The sequence below is a fragment of the Zea mays genome, chromosome 2, assembly GCF_902167145.1.
Source record: "Zea mays cultivar B73 chromosome 2, Zm-B73-REFERENCE-NAM-5.0, whole genome shotgun sequence".
NCBI lineage: Eukaryota > Viridiplantae > Streptophyta > Magnoliopsida > Poales > Poaceae > Zea > Zea mays.
The window spans coordinates 11,894,146-11,912,964 of record NC_050097.1 but is presented as its reverse complement, the minus strand read 5'-3'; the positions used below and the strand labels follow the sequence as shown (position 1 = coordinate 11,912,964).

Sequence of the window (18,819 nt, the reverse complement as noted above, 5' to 3'; positions counted from 1 at the left end):
AGAAATTCGGCCGACGCGCACCACATGGCACCGCACAATGGGTTCGGTGTGGCAGCACTCTGTAGTCTCTAGTCTGCACTGCTTGCTTTTGGTTCCTCTTTCTCTCTGGCTGTTGACCTCCTTGCTCCTTGTGTTCCATCCGAGGCCCGTCCAAACGCAAAACCCCACGGCGACGTGTTCCATCCATCCGGACAAGCTCGTTGCACCTCACGACCCCGTCTTACCACATGGCCTCCAGTCCCCGCTTCATAAGGGTACGTATAAGGACAAACGACGGGCTTTTGAATCACTGATATTTCAGCGCTGAAAAGCATGATGCCACGTACTTTTTACATTCCTTTCCAAAATAACACGACGGCAAACACACACACACCACGTATTGATAGGAGAGAAAAAAAGATGTATTCAAACAAAGGAAAATGAAGCTAGATCTACACAAGATAATCTAGTCAGTGGTTTGGTGTGGTTCATAACACGAAATGTTAGATACACCGCGTCCCATGTATTGTAAGTGAAACGTTTCGGTCATAGTTTTCAGTTATATTTAGGGCTTGTTTGGTTCGTGGCTAAATGTGTCATACTTTGCCTAATGTTAGTCGTTTGAATTGAAGAATTAAGTTTAAACAAAAAAGTTAGCTAAAATGTGACAAATTAGTGAACGGATCAAACATGCCCTTAGTGTTCTCTACGCCATCGACCATCATGATGGCAAACATGGACTAGTTTATTTCGTTGCTAGAACTAAGCGACGCCCATCGCTTTCAAGGCGTTACCAGGGAGCGTGACAAAAAATAAACTAGCTGCACCGTATTACCAGGGACTAGTTTATTTCACTCTTTTTATTTATTTATCGTGATTTAGTTAAAAAATAAACTAACGGATGACAAATATTCGAACGGAGGTAGTAATATCTATTTTATATCTAACCCTTTCAACTAAAACCTTTGAATTTAGATTGGACGTTTTAATGGTTTATTTGTACGATTATAGGCTAACTGCACTGTATTTTTTCAGGAAAAAGGAAAACTAATTATTACTAGTATACTGTTACTGCTACTACAAGGTTCAACTGGTAGGCCCTCCTGCGGTCCTGCCGATGACCACGGCCGATACAGAAGCACATAAACACATTCGACGAGGTCACGACTCACGAGGGGACTCCCGAGCGCACGCGCGAATCGCCGCGGACCTCGCCGGAGGCGGCGACGAGCTCGGATCCCGGCGATCTAGTCGCCGGAGGCGGTCCCGATGGCTCGGCGGTCGTCTTCCTCGTCGTCGGGGACCTGGCGGTACCTGAACCCGGCGTACTACCTCAAGCGGCCCAAGCGCCTGGCGCTCCTCTTCTTCGTCTTCGTCGCGGCCACCTTCGCCTTCTGGGACCGCCAGTCGCTCGTCAGCGAGTACGAGGTGCGCCCCTCTCGCCCCGCGGGAGCTCCCCTGTCCCGGGCTGGAGAGTTTAGTGACCGGGATCTGATTAGTTCCTGTCGCGCCTTGCTTAGCATTTCGATTTGTCGCCATGCTGCTTTGTAGCTGGATCTGGTTAATTGAGACATGTGGTTATTAGTGGATCTTACTTCATCAGTTTAAGGATTAGAAACGGTTGGGGTAGTCTATTGTGTTTGTGTAGTGGGAGATTATTATGTTCCGGATTTGACTGCTTATTTTAATAATTTTTATTCGTATATTATAAGATGTCACTCAGTCGTTCTCGTTCCTTGCAAACAGAGATGCTAATTAGTGGTGAAATGATATAGAACTAAAACTTTCTATATTTATTTAGCTGTAAGTTCGATTAGCTTGGGTTTTGACTGTTATTTGTCGATGAGGTTTGGGTCTTCTCTGATCAGCAGGAAATCTACGGATGTATTGAAAATTTTGATTATCTTCAGTGTATCCCAATGTTGTACGATGATCGGTGAAGATGGGGAGTGTGAAACATTTCTTTGCATGTTATGGCTTATGGAATTATAAAGGGTGTAGAGAACTGTAGATTCTGAGTTTGAGTTGCTGGGTCACTGCCAATGTGAAACTTGTATATCTTATTACCTTGGTACCTTCCTTATTTTTTCTAGTCTTGATTTATGAGATATATCCATCTTTATTAGCTTTGTAACTTTGATCATATGGAGTATGGACCTGATTCACTTCTTTGTTCTGATTCGGAAATGGCGATATGTACACATACAAACCCCTTTGCCTCCTTTATATCAAGATAGTCCTTAGTTTATCTTGAATCTGATGTGTATACTTGGAGTTGTCCTGCTTGTTTCTGATATTAAGCTTCTCTTCCCCTATTTTCAGTCTGAGATTTCCCGATTAGAAGATGATATAAATCGGTTGCATGACCAGGTAAATACAATCAAACTTTTCTTTGAAGTGCCATGCTGGCTTAGTAACCCCTTCATTCCAGAATCTGTTTCCGTTGAAAAAACTATTCATAATTCAATTGTTCTGATGTATTTTCAACAGCTAAGAAAGGCTGGAGTTAATCTGGATGAAAATCCAGTAGTAAGCAATAAGAATTCCAGAAAAGATCTTGTAGTAGAAATTGATCCTGTCAATAATGAAAGACGGGAAAAAGTTAAAGAGGCAATGCTCCATGCTTGGAATTCTTATGTTAAGTATGCCTGGGGAATGGACGAGCTTCAGGTTTGTTTAGTCGGTACTCTGTATTAATTCTGATCTGCATCTGGTTTTACATTTCCTAACTGATTCTAGATCTAAACTGCCTTCTGTCATTTGCTTTGCTCGCGTTGATTCCCAGCCACAATCGAAGAATGGTATCAACAGCTTTGGTGGTCTTGGAGCAACCCTTGTTGACTCACTTGATACCCTATACATAATGGGCCTGAAAGATGAATTTCAGAAAGCTAGAGAGTGAGTTTTAATTGTTTTTTTTGGTCATGTAGACCTTTATTCCCTTGTTCTTTCCTTTGGCTAGAAAAATTGAGCTAGCAGTCTGCTTGTAGCAATGTTCGGTTCAGTAGACTAGACCCAGTTCTCCTTGTATTTTTATCCTGAACTTAGAAAGCAATACTATTGGGGGCACTTACATGCAAAATTCATGATTGTGTCTCCTTGTCCCCTTATTATAGATGATTGTACAATCTCTTATTTGCTTCACATTTCTTCATTATTCTATCATTTTCATCTGTTCCATATGAGAAATGACATTTATCCTGTATGTTTTATATTTCTATTTTTGTATGGTAATACTCCTTGGGAATATTTCAGTGCTTTATTCTGATTTTATGCTGTACACGGAATCTGATTAATGCCTATGTCATATAACAGCTGGGTGGCGGAGTCATTAGACTTTGACAAGGATTATGATGCGAGTGTTTTTGAAACGACCATAAGGTTGCATTATAAGGTTTACCTTTATTATAGTATTTATTTATATCCTCATCTTAGTTTGTTCCCTGCAGATATTTGGCTGAAAAGGCCAATGCTATCTGGATATACCTTCATTATGATCCCTATACAAAACATAACTACAGCTAGGTTGTCTAATTTTTGTTTTATTTTGTTTGTTTATCTTCAGGGTTGTTGGAGGTCTGCTTAGTTCATACGATCTATCTGGTGATAAAGTATTTCTTGATAAGGCTAAAGATATTACAGATCGACTCTTACCTGCTTGGGATACAACATCTGGCATCCCTTATAATAGAATAAACCTAGCTCATGGACGAGCCCATAATCCTGGATGGACTAACGTGAGTTACTGCTATTCTGTATTTCCACTGAGTAACCACTTATATTTCAAATACCTTCTTAAACATACTGTAGTTCACAAGGTGTGCTGATACTAACCTTATTCAAATCATCCCATGCTATTCATTATTCACTTTGTAATTTGAGGATTTGATTTCTATCTCATCACATAGAAATGTTAACTGTACTACTTATGATCGCTATCAACATCAACATAGCCTTTTATTCCCAACCAAGTTGGGGTAGGCTAGAGTTGAAACCCAACAAGAAGTCACCAAAAAGAGAGAGAGAGAAAGGGGAGAGGCAAAGCTTTTGAGAGCACTAAAAGGGAAAATGCCTAATCACGGTTCGGGCACGTGGATAGCTTCTTTCCATGCACTTCTATCTAAACACAACTCCATTGGGATATTCCATTCCTTCAAGTCTCTTTTGATTGTCTCCTCCCATGTCAAGTTTGGCCTTTCTCTACCTCTCTTCACAACTACTTATGATCGCTATCTATTTTAAAAACATTTTCCACCTGATTATATTTCTTTCTAACTCAGAAAACAAAGAATAAATTCCATATGCTTTGTTCCATCTGCAGGGTGATAGTATCCTTGCAGATTCTGGTACGGAGCAACTTGAATTCATAGCTCTGTCACAGAGGACTGGAGATCCCAAATACCAGCAGAAGGTGGTGCTACTTTTCACTCATATTTTCAGATGTCCCTCCTGTTCCATGCTATTAGATGAGCAAATTTAGTGTGAAACCTCTATGTGAAATATGACTGTCATTTTTGTACTATAGTATTTCCTTTCCTCCATAGTTGTTTTTGAGAGAGAGAGAGCTGAATGTTTTTTGTGTTGAATGATGATTCACATTTGTTTCAACCAATTTTAGTGATGTCTACCTGTTTTAATCACTTTGTATATCAAATCATTATTGAAGGATTAATTTTCTATTGAGCTGAAACATGCAGAGTTATTTTTTCTGGAAAACCCTGAAAAATGTAGCTCTGCTCATTCTGATAGTGTTTACATGAAACATGTGAATTTTGATCAAATGCATGGAATTTGTTTTGCTAGTAAAATGCCCAAATCCTGTCTTGATGTCTTTCTTGGTTCATTTGTTTTTAATGTTGAGCTCTTATTTGAGTAGCTACAATCTAATTTTAGGCGGAGAACGTCATTAAACAGCTTCAAAAGATATATCCAAGTGATGGTTTACTGCCTATTTACATAAATCCTCATTCTGGGACAGCATCATACTCAACTATCACATTTGGTGCTATGGGAGACAGGTAATGTCATTGTCTTCTCCGCATTTTTGTTTCTTTTTAAGTGTTTTGTGTCATCATTCTTTAGGCTATTATCATCTGCCACCCTTTGTGTTGTACCATTACTTGAATGCACAATGTCCACACATGCTGCAATGATCAGCATGTTATAGAGATTTCTTCGTTGAGATATAATCTAGATTAAGGCATAAGGAGGGATGTAGCTTATAAAATTCGACCTTCCGGGGTAAGACCGCCCCCACGACATTATATTAAGATCTTCTCACGCAGGTCAAGAAAACTCTCCCCTGCCCCACGGCCCCACCTATACACAGCGGCCTTAGACTTGTGCTTTGGCGTGGTACAAACGAGAGTATTGTTTTTAACCACAGCCTGAAAATTCGCTCCTCTAGCCGAGTTGGTTAGGTGGTCTGAGTAACACTCCTCAGGTCCTGGGTTCGGATATAGCTTATTGTAAGCTACTAAAAGAACTAAGGTTACAAACACAAAATATTAAGTATAAGCAAAACAAATTACCCTGAACATCAAAGCACTCATGCCATGGCTTGTCATATCTCACTCTCTGAATATGGGGGACCTCAAACAGTACGGAGCAGCAAATAACGGCAAAAGTTTGAAGAGAAAATCCACCAGCTGATTGCACAAGCGAAACAGTCCCAATCATAATGCTTTTAATGATTGAACTGTAGTACATAAAAGTGTATGATTCTTTAAATCAAATACCTCAAACTTGATTGTATGAATGTCACTTGTTACATATATTATGACTGATCTGAAAATGTGATTAGTGATTTAGCTTATCATGAGAAAATGGCTGACTCAATCAAAAAAATTAAAAAGTTTACTTTCCAGGGCTCTCGATCCAAACATTTAGCCTCTTATTTGAGTTATTTGTAACTTCATGAAATTTTGGTGTTTTTAGGGCTAGTTTGGAAACTTAAATCCCCTCCGGGAATCCTAGCTCATTTTCCCCTCAATCCCCAGGAATCCCGGAGGGGATTTAAGTTTCCAAATAGCCCTTAAGAACTCATTTTTTCCTGATTCAGAAATAGCACTATATAACAGATTGAAAAGGGACTTTAGAGCATTTAAGTGTATAAATAGGTTGTTAGGCTTTAAGGAAACATACTTGCACAAAATACTGAACCAATAGATATGAAACATAAGAAGCAAAGCTGAGTACCTGAAATAAGGCTTCAGTTTGGTGACAAGAGCATCAGCTCTTTGTCAGAGAGGTCAGTACCAACACGGCAGAATGGAAGAAACCTTGAAGAGTACACAAGGACAGAAGACAAGTAGGAAACATCACAGAGAAGATGGTTAAACCATGACTCCATGATGACTCATTGCCTTGTAATGTAATTTGGGCTCGCCCGCTGTGGGAAAAAGGAAACTTTATGGAATGATAAAACAAAATTATTACCATATAAAACTTCATTAGACATGTATGATAACAAGAAACATCACATTGATAAATAAAACGGGCATGTGTTTTCTGTTTTGCCAAGCACAGGTGTGAAATGCATATAACTAGTATTGAATATACAATACTGAAAGAAACAAAACGTATTCATATCTGACTGTCTGCACACCTATCAGACAAATATGGGAACAAGAGTGTGGTCATGGACGGTCTCTGTCAAGCGCCTTGACGCCCAACGTCGCTGGACCGCGGCTACGCAGTTCGTAGTCGCGCTCCAGACCTTCACCGTGAGGGATTCCTCACCGGTGGCTTGAGAGAGGCAAGAGAGAAGAGCAGTTTTGGATAATTGATCTTGCTTGATTTATTCCCTACTGCCATGCGGCTTATAAATAGCCCTATGGCTAACCAACTTCTCCTACAAACTCTCAACTAACTCCTACTTTCTTGGACTTATCTGATGCTAACCAACTCTCCACAATTCTCTCATCTCAATCTTATTCTCTAGCCTTATCCCAGCTCATCTCAATCTTATTCTCTAGCCTTATCCCAGCCTGGCTGTTGCCTCTCGCTCCCTATGATGCCCATGACATCTCCCCCTCCCTTGAGGACCAGCTCGTCCTCGAGCTGCCATAGACTTACCTGACACGACTTAAGGTTAAGCCTTTTACATCTCGGCTTACCTTTATTATTTAAGACGAAAATACAAAATAATTGTGGAACTAAAATATAAATTTGAACTGCAGCTATGTCCTCCTGTCCTCCTGGATCCCAAGGAAAGAGCTGAACTGCGGACTTCACGTTGGATGAAAGGTGAAGGAGGAACCAGCCCGTTCTTATGTTGGGTCTGTCCAGCACCAAGGCAGTTGCCCGAATGAAGGAGACGACCCTCTTTGGCCGTGCAGGGGGGCTGCATACCCAGATCTCGACTTCTGCAGGGGGTTCAAAAAGTATAGACGAGACCTGGTGGTTGGACGCGCAGGCTGCGAGTTGGTGCAGCGATGAGCTGATCAGCAAGTGCAGCTTCCGCATCGCTCGCCTAACAAGGAAGCCGCGCACTGCGGCTTGCAGGCGCACCACGGCCTGCTCATGTGATGACGGCCATGGGGTGGCCCTGGAGGCCACAGCAAGGTGCTTCTCCCCACGAAGGGACTGTACCTAGCGGCGTGCCAGGAACCCTCGCGCTGCTGCCTGAAGCCGCACCGCTGTTTGGAGTTCCTTCTCTGTCTTCTCCTTGTAGCGGTGGAACATCACAACGAATTGATCCCACTTCTCTTCGAGCCGAGTGAATGCATTTGGAGTTGGAGAGGGCGGGTGGGAGGGCGTTGCGGCGGCAGATGGCGCGGCGGCTGGTGGTGGTGAGGGATGGGCGGCTGGTGGTGAGGATAACCTGAAGCTGATACCAGGTGTCATGGACCTTCGGTCCATGGGGATAGTTGTCTTCTCCGGCGAGGTTATACCCCTCTGCCGCAGACTTGGTTCTAGGGTAGCAGCCCTAGGCGCTTGAGAGGGTCATTGCAAGAGAGAAAGATTGGTTTGATAATGATCTTTGCTTGATTTATTCCCTGCTGCCATGCGGCTTATAAATAGCCCTATGGCTAACCAACTTCTCCTACAAACTCTCAACTAACTCCTACTTTCTTGGACTTATCTGATGCTAACCAACTCTCCACAATTCTCTCATCTCAATCTTATTCTCTAGCCTTATCCCAGCTCATCTCAATCTTATTCTCTAGCCTTATCCCAGCCTGGCTGTTGCCTCTCGCTCCCTATGATGCCCATGACAGTCTCACTGAGATCTCCTAGGGCATCAACCATGCCCTTCATGCGACGACAGTAGTCCGGTAGTCCCCGATGGAGAGGTCTCCTTGGACAGTTGCAGAACTGAGTCAAAAAAAGACAGTTGCAGAACTTGGCATTGAGGTGGAGAGCTCGAGTCTCCCTATTCTTGAGAAACTGTTGCTCGATGACCAACCAGGCAAAGCGAGCTGTGGTTCTGCCACGCTCATGGACGGTCTCCATGAGGTCTGGCATAATGCTGTTGGAGAGCCATGATAGGACGGTGCAATCCGTGTGATACCAGACAGGGACGTTGAGGGTGGCGGCGTTGGAGAGCACATGATCCGAGAGCGTATACCGGCTGAGCATGAGTAAGATGTGGCCACACCACTTGTAGTGCGGCGACCAGAGATCGGCGGTGATGGGGACTGGCGCCTTGATGTTTTGGACTGCGGCCACCTGCGCATGGAGGTGGGCGATTGACCGATTGTAGCATCCTCATAGTCGGCGTCATGGTTCTCTTGATGATTTTTACGATCAAGGGGTGGAGGGGCACAACGTGCGTGGGCGGCAACAACCTCTTGTTCAAGGCACACCTTGAGATCGTGCTTGCACTGGAGAGCGCGTGCAACCTCGCACCCGCTCTATAGTGCAGAGGCTGTGGCAGCAATCATAGCATCATCTTTGGCGGCACGAGCGTCGGTATAGGTGGCGGCGACGTGGGCTTGTGCATCAACCAGGGTTGCGACCTCCCTCTTTTGGGCTTCTTTAGCAGCAGCTTGGGGCCCGGCAGCGTGTGCCGCGTGCTGCTTGGCGGCAGAGGTGGCGGTGAGCTCTGAGTCGGAGGAAGGTACGATAACGACGGCTGTTATAGGAGTGGAGGCGGTATAGGCCAAAGGACCAAAAAGGCGATAAACACCATATTAGAGAAGGTATGCCACAAATTGTAGTTGGTATTGCATTGAGCCTCATGCGTTGATTATATACATTGCACAGGACTAACACTCTACGGAATTAGGCAATACAATACAATTCATATCTCAACCTGCGGGGGTAAGACAGCCCCTGAGCATTATATTAAGAAGACCTCACGCAGGTCGAGTAAACCCCAAAACCCCTGCCCTACCCATACACAACGGCACCATAGCTCATATGAGAAACGACCGCCATCGGACCTTAGACCTGTGCTTTGGCATGGGACAGACGAGAGGATTTTTTTAACCACAGCCTGAAAATTGCTCCCACGGGGAGTTGAACCCAGGACCCGAGGAGTGCTACTCAGACCACCTAACCAACTCGGCTAGAGGCCCTTTTGCGTACAATTCATATATCTATATATGCAGTGCTAGGTAACCTGGGTGGCAAGAAGGGCCCAGCCCAACTACAGTTACAAGGCCCAATAGGGCTGTATGGCTAATTCTAACACTATTGTCTCCTGAAAATTTTAAAAATAAAACTAACTGTCATTTTCTGTTCAGCTTCTACGAATATTTGCTCAAGGTCTGGATCCAGGGGAATAAAACTGAGCATGTAAAACACTACAGGTTTGGGACTATTATCAGACTATTGTCACTTGTCAGCCTGGCTTCAGAATGTTAAGTAGCCATTGCAATTTCAATTTATTCAATTCAACATGGATAACAATTCCATTTATGTTTTTTCGTTTCAGACAAATGTGGGAGACATCAATGGAAGGTCTATTAAGTTTAACCAAGAAAACTACACCATCTAATTACTACTACATTTGTGAAAAGAATGGTGGCTCGTTGTCTGACAAGGTAATGTATCCTAATTCAGTTGGTTGTTCATTGTTCTTGGCAGGCTGCTTGTTGAAGCTAATCCCTCATTCTTCTCTAAAATTCTGACAAGTTCTGCCTGTGACTAACACAGATGGATGAACTTGCTTGCTTTGCTCCTGGTATGCTGGCCTTAGGAGCCTCTGGTTACGGGCCAGAAAAATCAGAGCAAATTATGAATCTTGCAAAAGAGGTAATTCCTTTGGTAATCCTCCTTTTTATCAAAGATTTCAAGTCTTTGCTTGATACATGTGAGAATGAATATGCTTTTCTTTCTGGTTGCTGGTATGACTTTTTCCCCTTTCCATTCATGTCATAGCTTGCTAGGACCTGCTATAATTTCTACCAAACCACTCCCACGAAGTTGGCTGGAGAAAATTATTTTTTCCATACTGGACAGGTAGTATGACAACCCTTTATTTTTCCTCTTTCAATAATAAAAATCTTGTCCAAACCATCAATTTCCTACTGACTATAGGACATGGGTGTGGGCACGTCGTGGAACATCTTGAGACCGGAGACTGTTGAATCACTGATGTACCTGTGGCGCTTGACGGGGAATAAAACATACCAAGATTGGGGGTGGGACATATTCCAGGCATTTGAGAAGAACTCCCGCATAGAATCTGGATATGTGGGACTGAGAGATGTAGGATTCCTCATGACTTCTATTGTTGAATTTCTGCTGAGTAACATTTGTCTGACAACTGTTCTTGGAACATTTGCCTTTAGGTGAACACTGGTGAAAAAGACAACATGATGCAGAGTTTCTTCCTGGCAGAGACGCTGAAGTACCTGTACCTACTTTTCTCCCCTCCATCAGTCATATCCTTCGACGAGTGGGTTTTCAATACTGAAGCTCACCCATTGAGAATTGTTCCAGTAAGTGATAACAAAGGCATTGGAACACCGGTCCGACAATTCGGGAGAAAACAGGGAAAGCCTGAGTAACCTTGGATATAGAGCAGTGGATTTTTGAATCTGCCGTCTGATTCTGACCTCCCTGTTGATGTGTTCTGACACGAGGGAACTTTCTGCCTGAAGCAGTAAGGGTTAGAAATTACGGCGATAGATTGTTTAGAGCAAAAATCATAGGTAGAGGATGATGTTATATGCGGGGCAGTGACCTCCGTGAGGTCAAGAGCCCCATAGAAGCTTTTATCTTTGGATTTGCTTACGCACCCTGAGGTGCATTGTTGATGTGTAGCATACATCTAACTCACTGTCCATATGTTGTTGCTTTCCTGGGGGCTCTGCGAGCTGTATTGTCATTATGTACCCCCTAGTTATTACTTCTTTTCAGATATGATTCATATAAATATAAAACGTAAAGTATCTATGTTATTAGTTGGGTTTTCGTATTAATATTAACAATAGATTATTATGGTTAATGTGTGTTTTGTAGAGGTAAACTGGGTTAGGTCATAATAATAGAGATTGGTTAGTTTGTATGTTTTCGTGCCCTATTGATTGAATAAATCAAATATTAGTTTTCAAAGGATGATCAAGAGTCAGTCAGTTCTAGCGTTAATGAGTTGATGGATACATAAATTAGTGATATGATCTTTTTTTGCTGTATTATAAAGGGGTGGATAATTTGATCTTAGTAAGTCATAAATTTTGCTTAGAGTTACTATAATGGCTAGTTGGCTAAAGGGGGTTATAAATGCACCACCAATCGGTCTATCCTAGTGCTCTTGCTCACTTAAATAGTTGAAGCAGCCTATTTCAGTATTTTAAGTGTGAAGGAGATATAGATGTTCAAACGGATTGGGCTTGCCGGGCGGCTCGAAACCCGGCACGGGTTTGGCTCGGCATGAACCCGGCACGGCACGTAGTGAACCGAGCCTGTGCCGGCCTGGTCACCGGGCCGTGCCAGGGCCGAAGGCGTGGCACGACGGGCTAGGCTCGGCACGTCCCGATTTTATTTTTTTTCTATTTTTTCATATAAATATATATATTATACTTGAATATAGAGTATAAAACACAAGAAACATATGTTTTTGTTGGTTATGTGGGTGTAAATAAATGTTTAGAGCTAATAAATATGGTTTAAACCCTAAAAATGCATATTTTAGGATATTTTTATCATTTAAACATTATATATTGTTGCATGATTATTAACCTAGCGGGCCGTGCTTGGGCCTCGCTTGGGGCCCGTGGGCCGGCACAGCACGGTCCTAATCCGTGCTCGGGCCGGGCCGACACGGCCCGTCCATTTGGACATCTATAGAAGGAGAGCCTTTGCCTAGCAAGAGACTCGAATATTTATAATCGTTTGATTAGTGACCTCATTAGCACATAGAGAGTAACTAGTGTGTACCTATTAATCTCATTAAGCTTGGTTGATTCAAGTGAGTTTTTGTTTGTTACTCTTGGTGATTGGTATTATCTAGATGGTTCGTTGGCAATTGAAAGTGCACTGATCATCGGAAAAGCTTATGGATGACCTTACATAGCATTACACATTGTTTTAAGCGGTTCGTTGTGCCAGTGTGGCAAATAATCAGCTTGTAGAGAACACTTGTTTCTTGCACGGAGTGACATTCTTGCATGAGTGCTCCAATGAGAAATAGTGGAAAGTGTTGGCTCTCTGAGACATTGAAAAACATTGAGGAGTTTACTAATCCTTTACTCATTTACATTAGAGTAATTATTTACATTCTTAGAATTTCTATGCTAGTACAGGATTGTAATTTAGGATGCAAATTTTTTTGACGCATCATTAAGCACTCGTGTGAAGTTGGACCTGTGATTATGATTTAATTTAGTACAATGACATTTATAAAATCCCAAATCATATCTTCTCTTAGACATCTTGATCCTTTCAATTAGTATCAAAGCATCATGCTCATTAGTTAGAATGTGCTGCCTAAATAAATATGTCTGGCGGAGATGGACCTTCTACTTTCATATTTGAGGTTGACAATTTTACTTATTGAAAAATTTGTATGGAACCTTATCGTGAGGTTGACATAGGAGTTTTTAGAACCACCACTCAAGAGCTTCCAAAATATAGGGATCCTACCAATTTAATTGGTGATGAAATTCACTATAACAAGTGAAATGCTAAGGCCAAAAGCATTCAGAAGACTTTGGAAATATGTTTTCAATAGTGCACGACCACCAAACAAACAACAGCGAGACATAGAGCCAGGAGCAGATTTGGACCAGGAAAAATTTGCATGCCCAACACATCCACGTTATCATTTTATTTCTTAACCACCCCACTTTATTTCTTAAACACGCCATAGCCCCTCCCCTCAATTTTGTAAAACCTTCTATACCTAATGTTCATTTAAAGTTAAGTATAGAAAAATAAAGTTTTATGTGGAGTAAGCGAGCCCTATCCTGGATCTTCTTGTCGGATTAGCTAGTCCTCCTAACTTCCATCATCCGTCATTCCTTTTTAGCTCAATCCGCGTATTTATCTGTCGACCCTACTCTACCCGATGCTGCCCAAGCCAGTCTGATCTCGCGTATTACAGTCTGCCCCGATGCTGCTCGTCACTACGCATGACGTCGCCTGACCCTAACCCCTTCCCGACGCCCTTACCCCGCTCGTCATCGTCACGATATTGTTCCATCCAGCAAGTCTGATCTCGCTAGTCGCACCATCAGGGCAGGCACTTCAAGATCAGCCATACAGTTGGACCTTTTCTTTTACATTCATCCCTATTTAAGGCTTGATCATATAGATTGGATGGTATTCAGTTCATTTAAATCTATAACAAGTCAAAATCCATCCAATGCCCAATATACTGTAATCCACATAGAATTAGAATAACCGAACAACAACTTAAGCCAATTTCAGTTATTCTCATTCCGTACGAATTAGATAGGATTGTACAAAACTGTCAGAATAAAGACCAAAAATGTTCCAGGTTATTAATTATTATATAAGGTCTAGTTTAGGAACACTGTTTTTCTAAGGAAATTCCAATTTTCCTAAGGAAAAATAAACTAATTTTCTTTGGGAAAATGAAAATCCCTCGAAAAAATAGGGTTTCCAAACTAGCCCTAAAGCAGACAATGGTTCCTAAATAACTGAACGAGCCCTAAGAAATTTTTTAACTTCTAGAGATTTAAATCCACTCAGGCCTTGCTCGTTTGTGCCGGATTAGTGGGTCGGAACAGGCCATGCTCGTTTGTGCCGGATTAGGCCTTGTTCGGTTAATCCCGTTACCCATGGATTGGATTGAATTGAAAAAAATTAAAAAAGAGTTTGACTTAGTTGGGATTTAAAACAACCCAATCCCACTCAATCCACATGGATTGAGAGGTAACCGAACAAGCCCTTAGTGGGTCGGGACGATTCCTAACCGGATTGTTTCTCTAATTTATATAAACTTATATTAGCTGGAACGATTCCGGTGTAATCCGACACAAACGAACTAAGGCCTCATTCCAGTCCGATCCACGTGTATTCAATCCACATGTATTGAGATTAAAATGAACAGGACACGTCTCGTTTGGAAACTCAAGGCCCCCAGCTAAACTGGAGAGCTGTCATGTGCACATGCTTTTATTCAGAATTTTATTCAGAAGGAAAAATCTGGTACAAACACTATTACATTATGCGCCACGGTTACGCGCACCATGTCCAGGTGCTAGCGCATCGGGTTCTGCCAAATACATACGATTGAACCAGCATCATTTTACCAGCTGTGAGCACGCCAGCCGAAGATCCTTGTGGGGCTCCCTAGCTGTCTACATCTACAATCATCAGAGGAGCTTCACAGCCCCGAGCAGCCCTCTTCGGTAGGAGCCTACACAATGAACACAGTGAGGCCTCAGATTTGAGACAATATTCGTACATAGTTATTGGTGCATCTCAACTATCGTTTCAGAATGTTCTTTTTATAACAAGGGTGTTTGAATGCACTATAATTAATAGGAATATGCTAAAATTAACTGAAGACATCCAAACATTCTAGTTAATAGTTCAGCTATTAGCCACTTTTAGCAAATTAGCTAATAGTTAGCTAGCTATTTTAGCTAGCTAATTTCACTAACAATTTTTTAGCCAACTAACTATTAGCTCTTAGTGCATTCAAACACCCCCTTAAGCATAAACACCCCTTAAGCATGGTAGCAAATAGCAATGGCTTGGCCTGAATGCAGCCCTAGGATACAAAATAAAGCGAGCGTAAAATGCTACCTTGATGGAAGTGAATCAACTTACCCCAGGTGAAGCAGCATAGAATTAGCTTTCATCATCATCGTCAGTTTGAGTAGCATCTTCCCTTGATTTCTTCACTGGACGCAGAAATTTTCCTTTGAAAAAGATTAACTATTTTAGACTAAAAAGTAACAGATGAGACAACAGCAGAGCAAGAAGAGCGAAATGTTAACCAATCGAATATCTAGAGTACGAAATATCATGGCCGTCTCAGTGCAGAACCAAAGGTCCTGACTCCTGATAGCCAAACTGAAAGCAAAAGAAGGTTTTGTTTTATACAGCTTGAGTAATCAGCATACGTTTAGAAGTTTACACTCTACAAACAAACGGATATAGTTCCTTTTTAAAATCAAAACATGTATATATGGTTGACAGACAGCCAGATACGAGACTTGATACTCGTTAGATACAGTGAAACAATTGTCAACTGCTAACAAACAAAACCATCCGCAAACTATTAACCCAACCCAGGCCTTTTATGAAACATGAACTCACTACCCAACCTAATTCTGCATGCAACATGAGTACATGAAACATGGTTTCCACTCAACTCACCACACATACTACTGAAATTGTGACCTGCCTTACCATTTCTGGCCCTGGACACTTTGGAGCCTAAGGAGACCAAAAACTCTGACCACCTGTACATAGTTACATACTTTTGTGAAAACTTGACCAGCCACAAAAGAATCAACAAAATTGCTAAACTTCGTTTATAAAAAATCCACCATCAAGCTTGTTAAATACTCATTTAAACACAGCAACCAGCAAAATTCTCCAAACAAAGAGATTTAAACCTTGTTACCAGTAACATGGCAAACCAAATACGAAGATGAAAGTTTATGCTAGCAGTTTAGCACAGTATGACCAGAATTTTTACTGAATCAACAAGTGCTGGAAGGAATGGTATGTGCCTTATTTACAATCCTTTGAATTCATGAAATGATTCTGCTTTAATAGCACACCTAAAGGAATACTATACTGCATAATTGTTTTGCTTCACATAAATTTGAGTGGAACTGAGGGCATACATAAACTGATTCCGTACGGAAAGCACAGCCAACTACATAGTCATGGTATCATTTATACATATATAGCAAAGAAGTTTTCAGCTTAACAGGGATAGGGGAGGGAATAATTAAAAGATGACACATAAGAAAGGGAATAACATGCAAACACAACATGCCAACATGGTAAGTGATAAGTAGCTGTTGTTGCGAAAGGGCCTCTAGCTGAGTTGCTTAGGTGGTTTGAGTAGCACTTCTCAGGTCCTGAGTTCGACTCAGCGTGGGAGCGAATTTTAGGCTGTGGTTAAAAAAATGTCCTCGTCCCACGCCAAAGCACATGTCTAAGGCCTGGTCCCGGTCGATGTCGTGTTCTCACATGGGCTACGGTGACACTGTGTATGGGTTTGGCAGGGGTTCCGGGGTTTTCTCGACCTGCGTGAGAAAGTATTTTTCTTAATATAATGCTCGGGGCTGACTTACCACTGCAGGTCGAGTTTTTTATAAGTAGTTGTTTCTGCCTTGCTATATCTCAGAAACTAGGCCATAGACAACAGAAAAAATAAGGGCTTTTCAATCTATTAGAACTAAATGTCATTACCAAATACCTTGGGGAATGTCATGTATTCTAAGTGTATAGATACATAACCAATCTCCATGCAGATTTCTTCAGGATTGATATGACAAGCGGCATGGTTATAAAAATGCAAGTCCATCTGATTTCTTGACCTGCGTGAGGTCTTTTTCTTAATATAATGCCCCGGGGCTGACTTAAACCCCCCTCCCTTTATAAGTAGCAGCTGTTTCTGCCTTGCTATATCTCAGAAACTAGGCCATAAACAGGAAAAAATAATGGCTTTTCAATCTATTAGAACTAAATGTCATTACCAAATACCTTGGGGAACGTCATATATTCTATGTGAAATAGATACATAACCAATCTCCATGCAGATTTCTTCAGGATTGATATGCCAAGCAGCATGGTTTTGCAATTCTATTTTTTATGATCCTATGGTTTGCAATCCTACCATTTGAGTTCCAATGCCATTAAGGATCACCATTTTTTTGACAAACTTATACGCCAACTACGATCATGACAATTCATGAAAGCATTCACTTGTATTTGTATACACTGAGCCTATGAAGTTGTGCTCACATGGTTGCGAGTCATCATTCACAAAATAATATATCAAAATTCTAAGAACCTGTTATGGAACACATAACCCTCCAACCTTCATAGCTACAACTACAAGAGCTAGATTGTGCAAGGGCACATTGCAGTACATTGGACTCACATTAAGTTATCAACAAACACAAGTTTCACCATCAGGTGAAGTTAAGACAGAAAACATACTCCTTTATAGCCCTGATGGTGAAACCTGTGTTTGTTGAGATTCTGGGTTGGTTTCAGGTTTTACCTTTGAAGGGGATGGGATTCTAGGAACCTTCCTTTTTTGTTTTTCCTTCTAGCGATGGGACTTATCAACTGAGAAACCGTGAAAAACCATCAACCCAGACTGGACTGACCCAACCATATATGTTATGAAACCAGCTACTAACCTGTGCAGAGCTACCCAACCCAGACCAGAGTACATGCACACGGCTTGGTTTGCGAACCCGCTCAAACCTGCACAAACAGGACCATGAACAGGCCTACTCCTTTACATCAACTTAAGTTTTGAAACATTTCAACTTCATCCGTGCAAACAATGCACCAATAAGTTCTAGACCTATTTCATCGCATCAAAACTCATAAAGGAACAAAAATGTTGGGAACAACACTTGCATTGCATTGGAGAGGCCCCATCTCTGAAACACCGATAACCATCCACCCAAAACTAAAACGAACCAATTATGCGTCCAACGTGGACCTGAAGTTAGCACGCATCAATCCAATATAAACAATCATTTAGCTAACCATGTATAAAAATAAAAGTGCACCCCAAAAATTTCTTGCACAACTTGCAAACCCCCCACCCCCAAGAGTACCGAAACTTACTATGATTCAGTGACAAATCAAAACTATGCAGCCCTAACACATCATCATTTCGCAACCCCAATGAAATGCTTGCTTAATCCACCTCACCTCCCACAAAGTACGCCGCGGATGGACACCCCCGTACGGTAGTGAAGCTGAACGCCTCCTCCTCCGTCATCGCCGTGGCGCCCCTCGCGGTGTACACAGCCGCGCCGAGGAGACTCGCCACCCCGAGCGGCCGCGGCAACGGCGGGACCCAGTAGGATGCCCCGGGCACGAAGGGGAGCCATTCGGGCGCCGCCCGGCGCACGAGCACCCCATAGATGGCGTCCTCCAGGCGCCGCGACCCCATCTGCGCCTGAACCGTGGCTGAGTCGCCCTCGCCTTCCCCTCCGGATGAAGAGGCAGGGGACTCCTCGGATAGGTCGATCTCGACGAACTCCACCTCGTCCGACAGCGCACGGGAGGGGCAGAAGCGTAGGGCGGATGGCGTCCCCGAGGGGCGGGCCAGCGCAAGGGCTCGCGCCGCGAGCAGACGAGCCATGGATGACGGAGCGGGGCGGTAGAAGGATTTCGATGGGCGGTGATGGAAGTGTCGAGACGGGCCGCGGGAGGCGGAGATACGGGCTGCATTAAACGTACAGAAGGGCCAAACTGAAAAATAAG

The 18,819-nt window shown here is 42.6% G+C and overlaps 2 protein-coding genes across 6 annotated transcripts; one reads left to right on the top strand and one right to left on the bottom strand.

Moving 5' to 3' along the window:
• Positions 1-1,105: 1,105 nt before the first annotated feature.
• Positions 1,106-11,332, top strand: LOC100502479 (Mannosyl-oligosaccharide 12-alpha-mannosidase MNS1). The gene is given in 14 exon segments (NM_001196957.1): positions 1,106-1,407; positions 2,302-2,349; positions 2,470-2,649; positions 2,765-2,877; positions 3,295-3,360; positions 3,545-3,716; positions 4,301-4,390; positions 4,873-4,997; positions 9,672-9,737; positions 9,863-9,971; positions 10,084-10,182; positions 10,309-10,389; positions 10,468-10,638; positions 10,722-11,332. Coding segments are annotated over 14 exon segments (1,698 nt in total). The 5' UTR covers positions 1,106-1,248; the 3' UTR covers positions 10,941-11,332.
• Positions 11,333-14,460: 3,128 nt separating this feature from the next.
• LOC103645967 (uncharacterized) lies at positions 14,461-18,799 on the bottom strand. 5 transcript variants are annotated; one of them, XM_008670690.3, is made up of 5 exons: positions 18,262-18,799; positions 17,736-17,802; positions 15,760-15,812; positions 15,175-15,266; positions 14,461-14,758 (listed from the first exon to the last, which is right to left on the bottom strand). In XM_008670690.3, the coding sequence occupies exons 1-4, from the start codon at positions 18,695-18,697 to the stop codon at positions 15,196-15,198; spliced, it is 627 nt and encodes a 208-aa protein (XP_008668912.1). In that variant the 5' UTR covers positions 18,698-18,799; the 3' UTR covers positions 14,461-14,758; positions 15,175-15,195. The 5 variants fall into 5 exon arrangements, 3 of the variants coding, with proteins under 3 accessions (XP_008668912.1, XP_008668913.1, NP_001338051.1); XR_561919.4 differs by lacking the exon at positions 14,461-14,758 and adding an exon at positions 17,594-17,661 and having other exon boundaries at positions 15,227-15,266; positions 18,262-18,749; XR_002749923.2 differs by lacking the exon at positions 17,736-17,802 and having other exon boundaries at positions 18,262-18,781.
• Positions 18,800-18,819: the final 20 nt, after the last annotated feature.

What these genes read in the sequence shown, in the direction of transcription:
- LOC103645967 (XM_008670690.3), bottom strand. Translation starts at nt 18,697, where the DNA reads ATGGCTCGTCTGCTCGCGGCGCGAGCCCTTGCGCTGGCCCGCCCCTCG. An exon ending in CGCGGCGTACTTTGTGGGAG is followed by an intron (nt 17,803 to 18,261) that starts GTGAGGTGGATT and finishes CTGTTTGTGCAG; the next exon opens with GTTTGAGCGGGTTCGCAAAC. An exon ending in AGTGTCCAGGGCCAGAAATG is followed by an intron (nt 15,267 to 15,759) that starts GTAAGGCAGGTC and finishes TCTTTTTCAAAG; the next exon opens with GAAAATTTCTGCGTCCAGTG.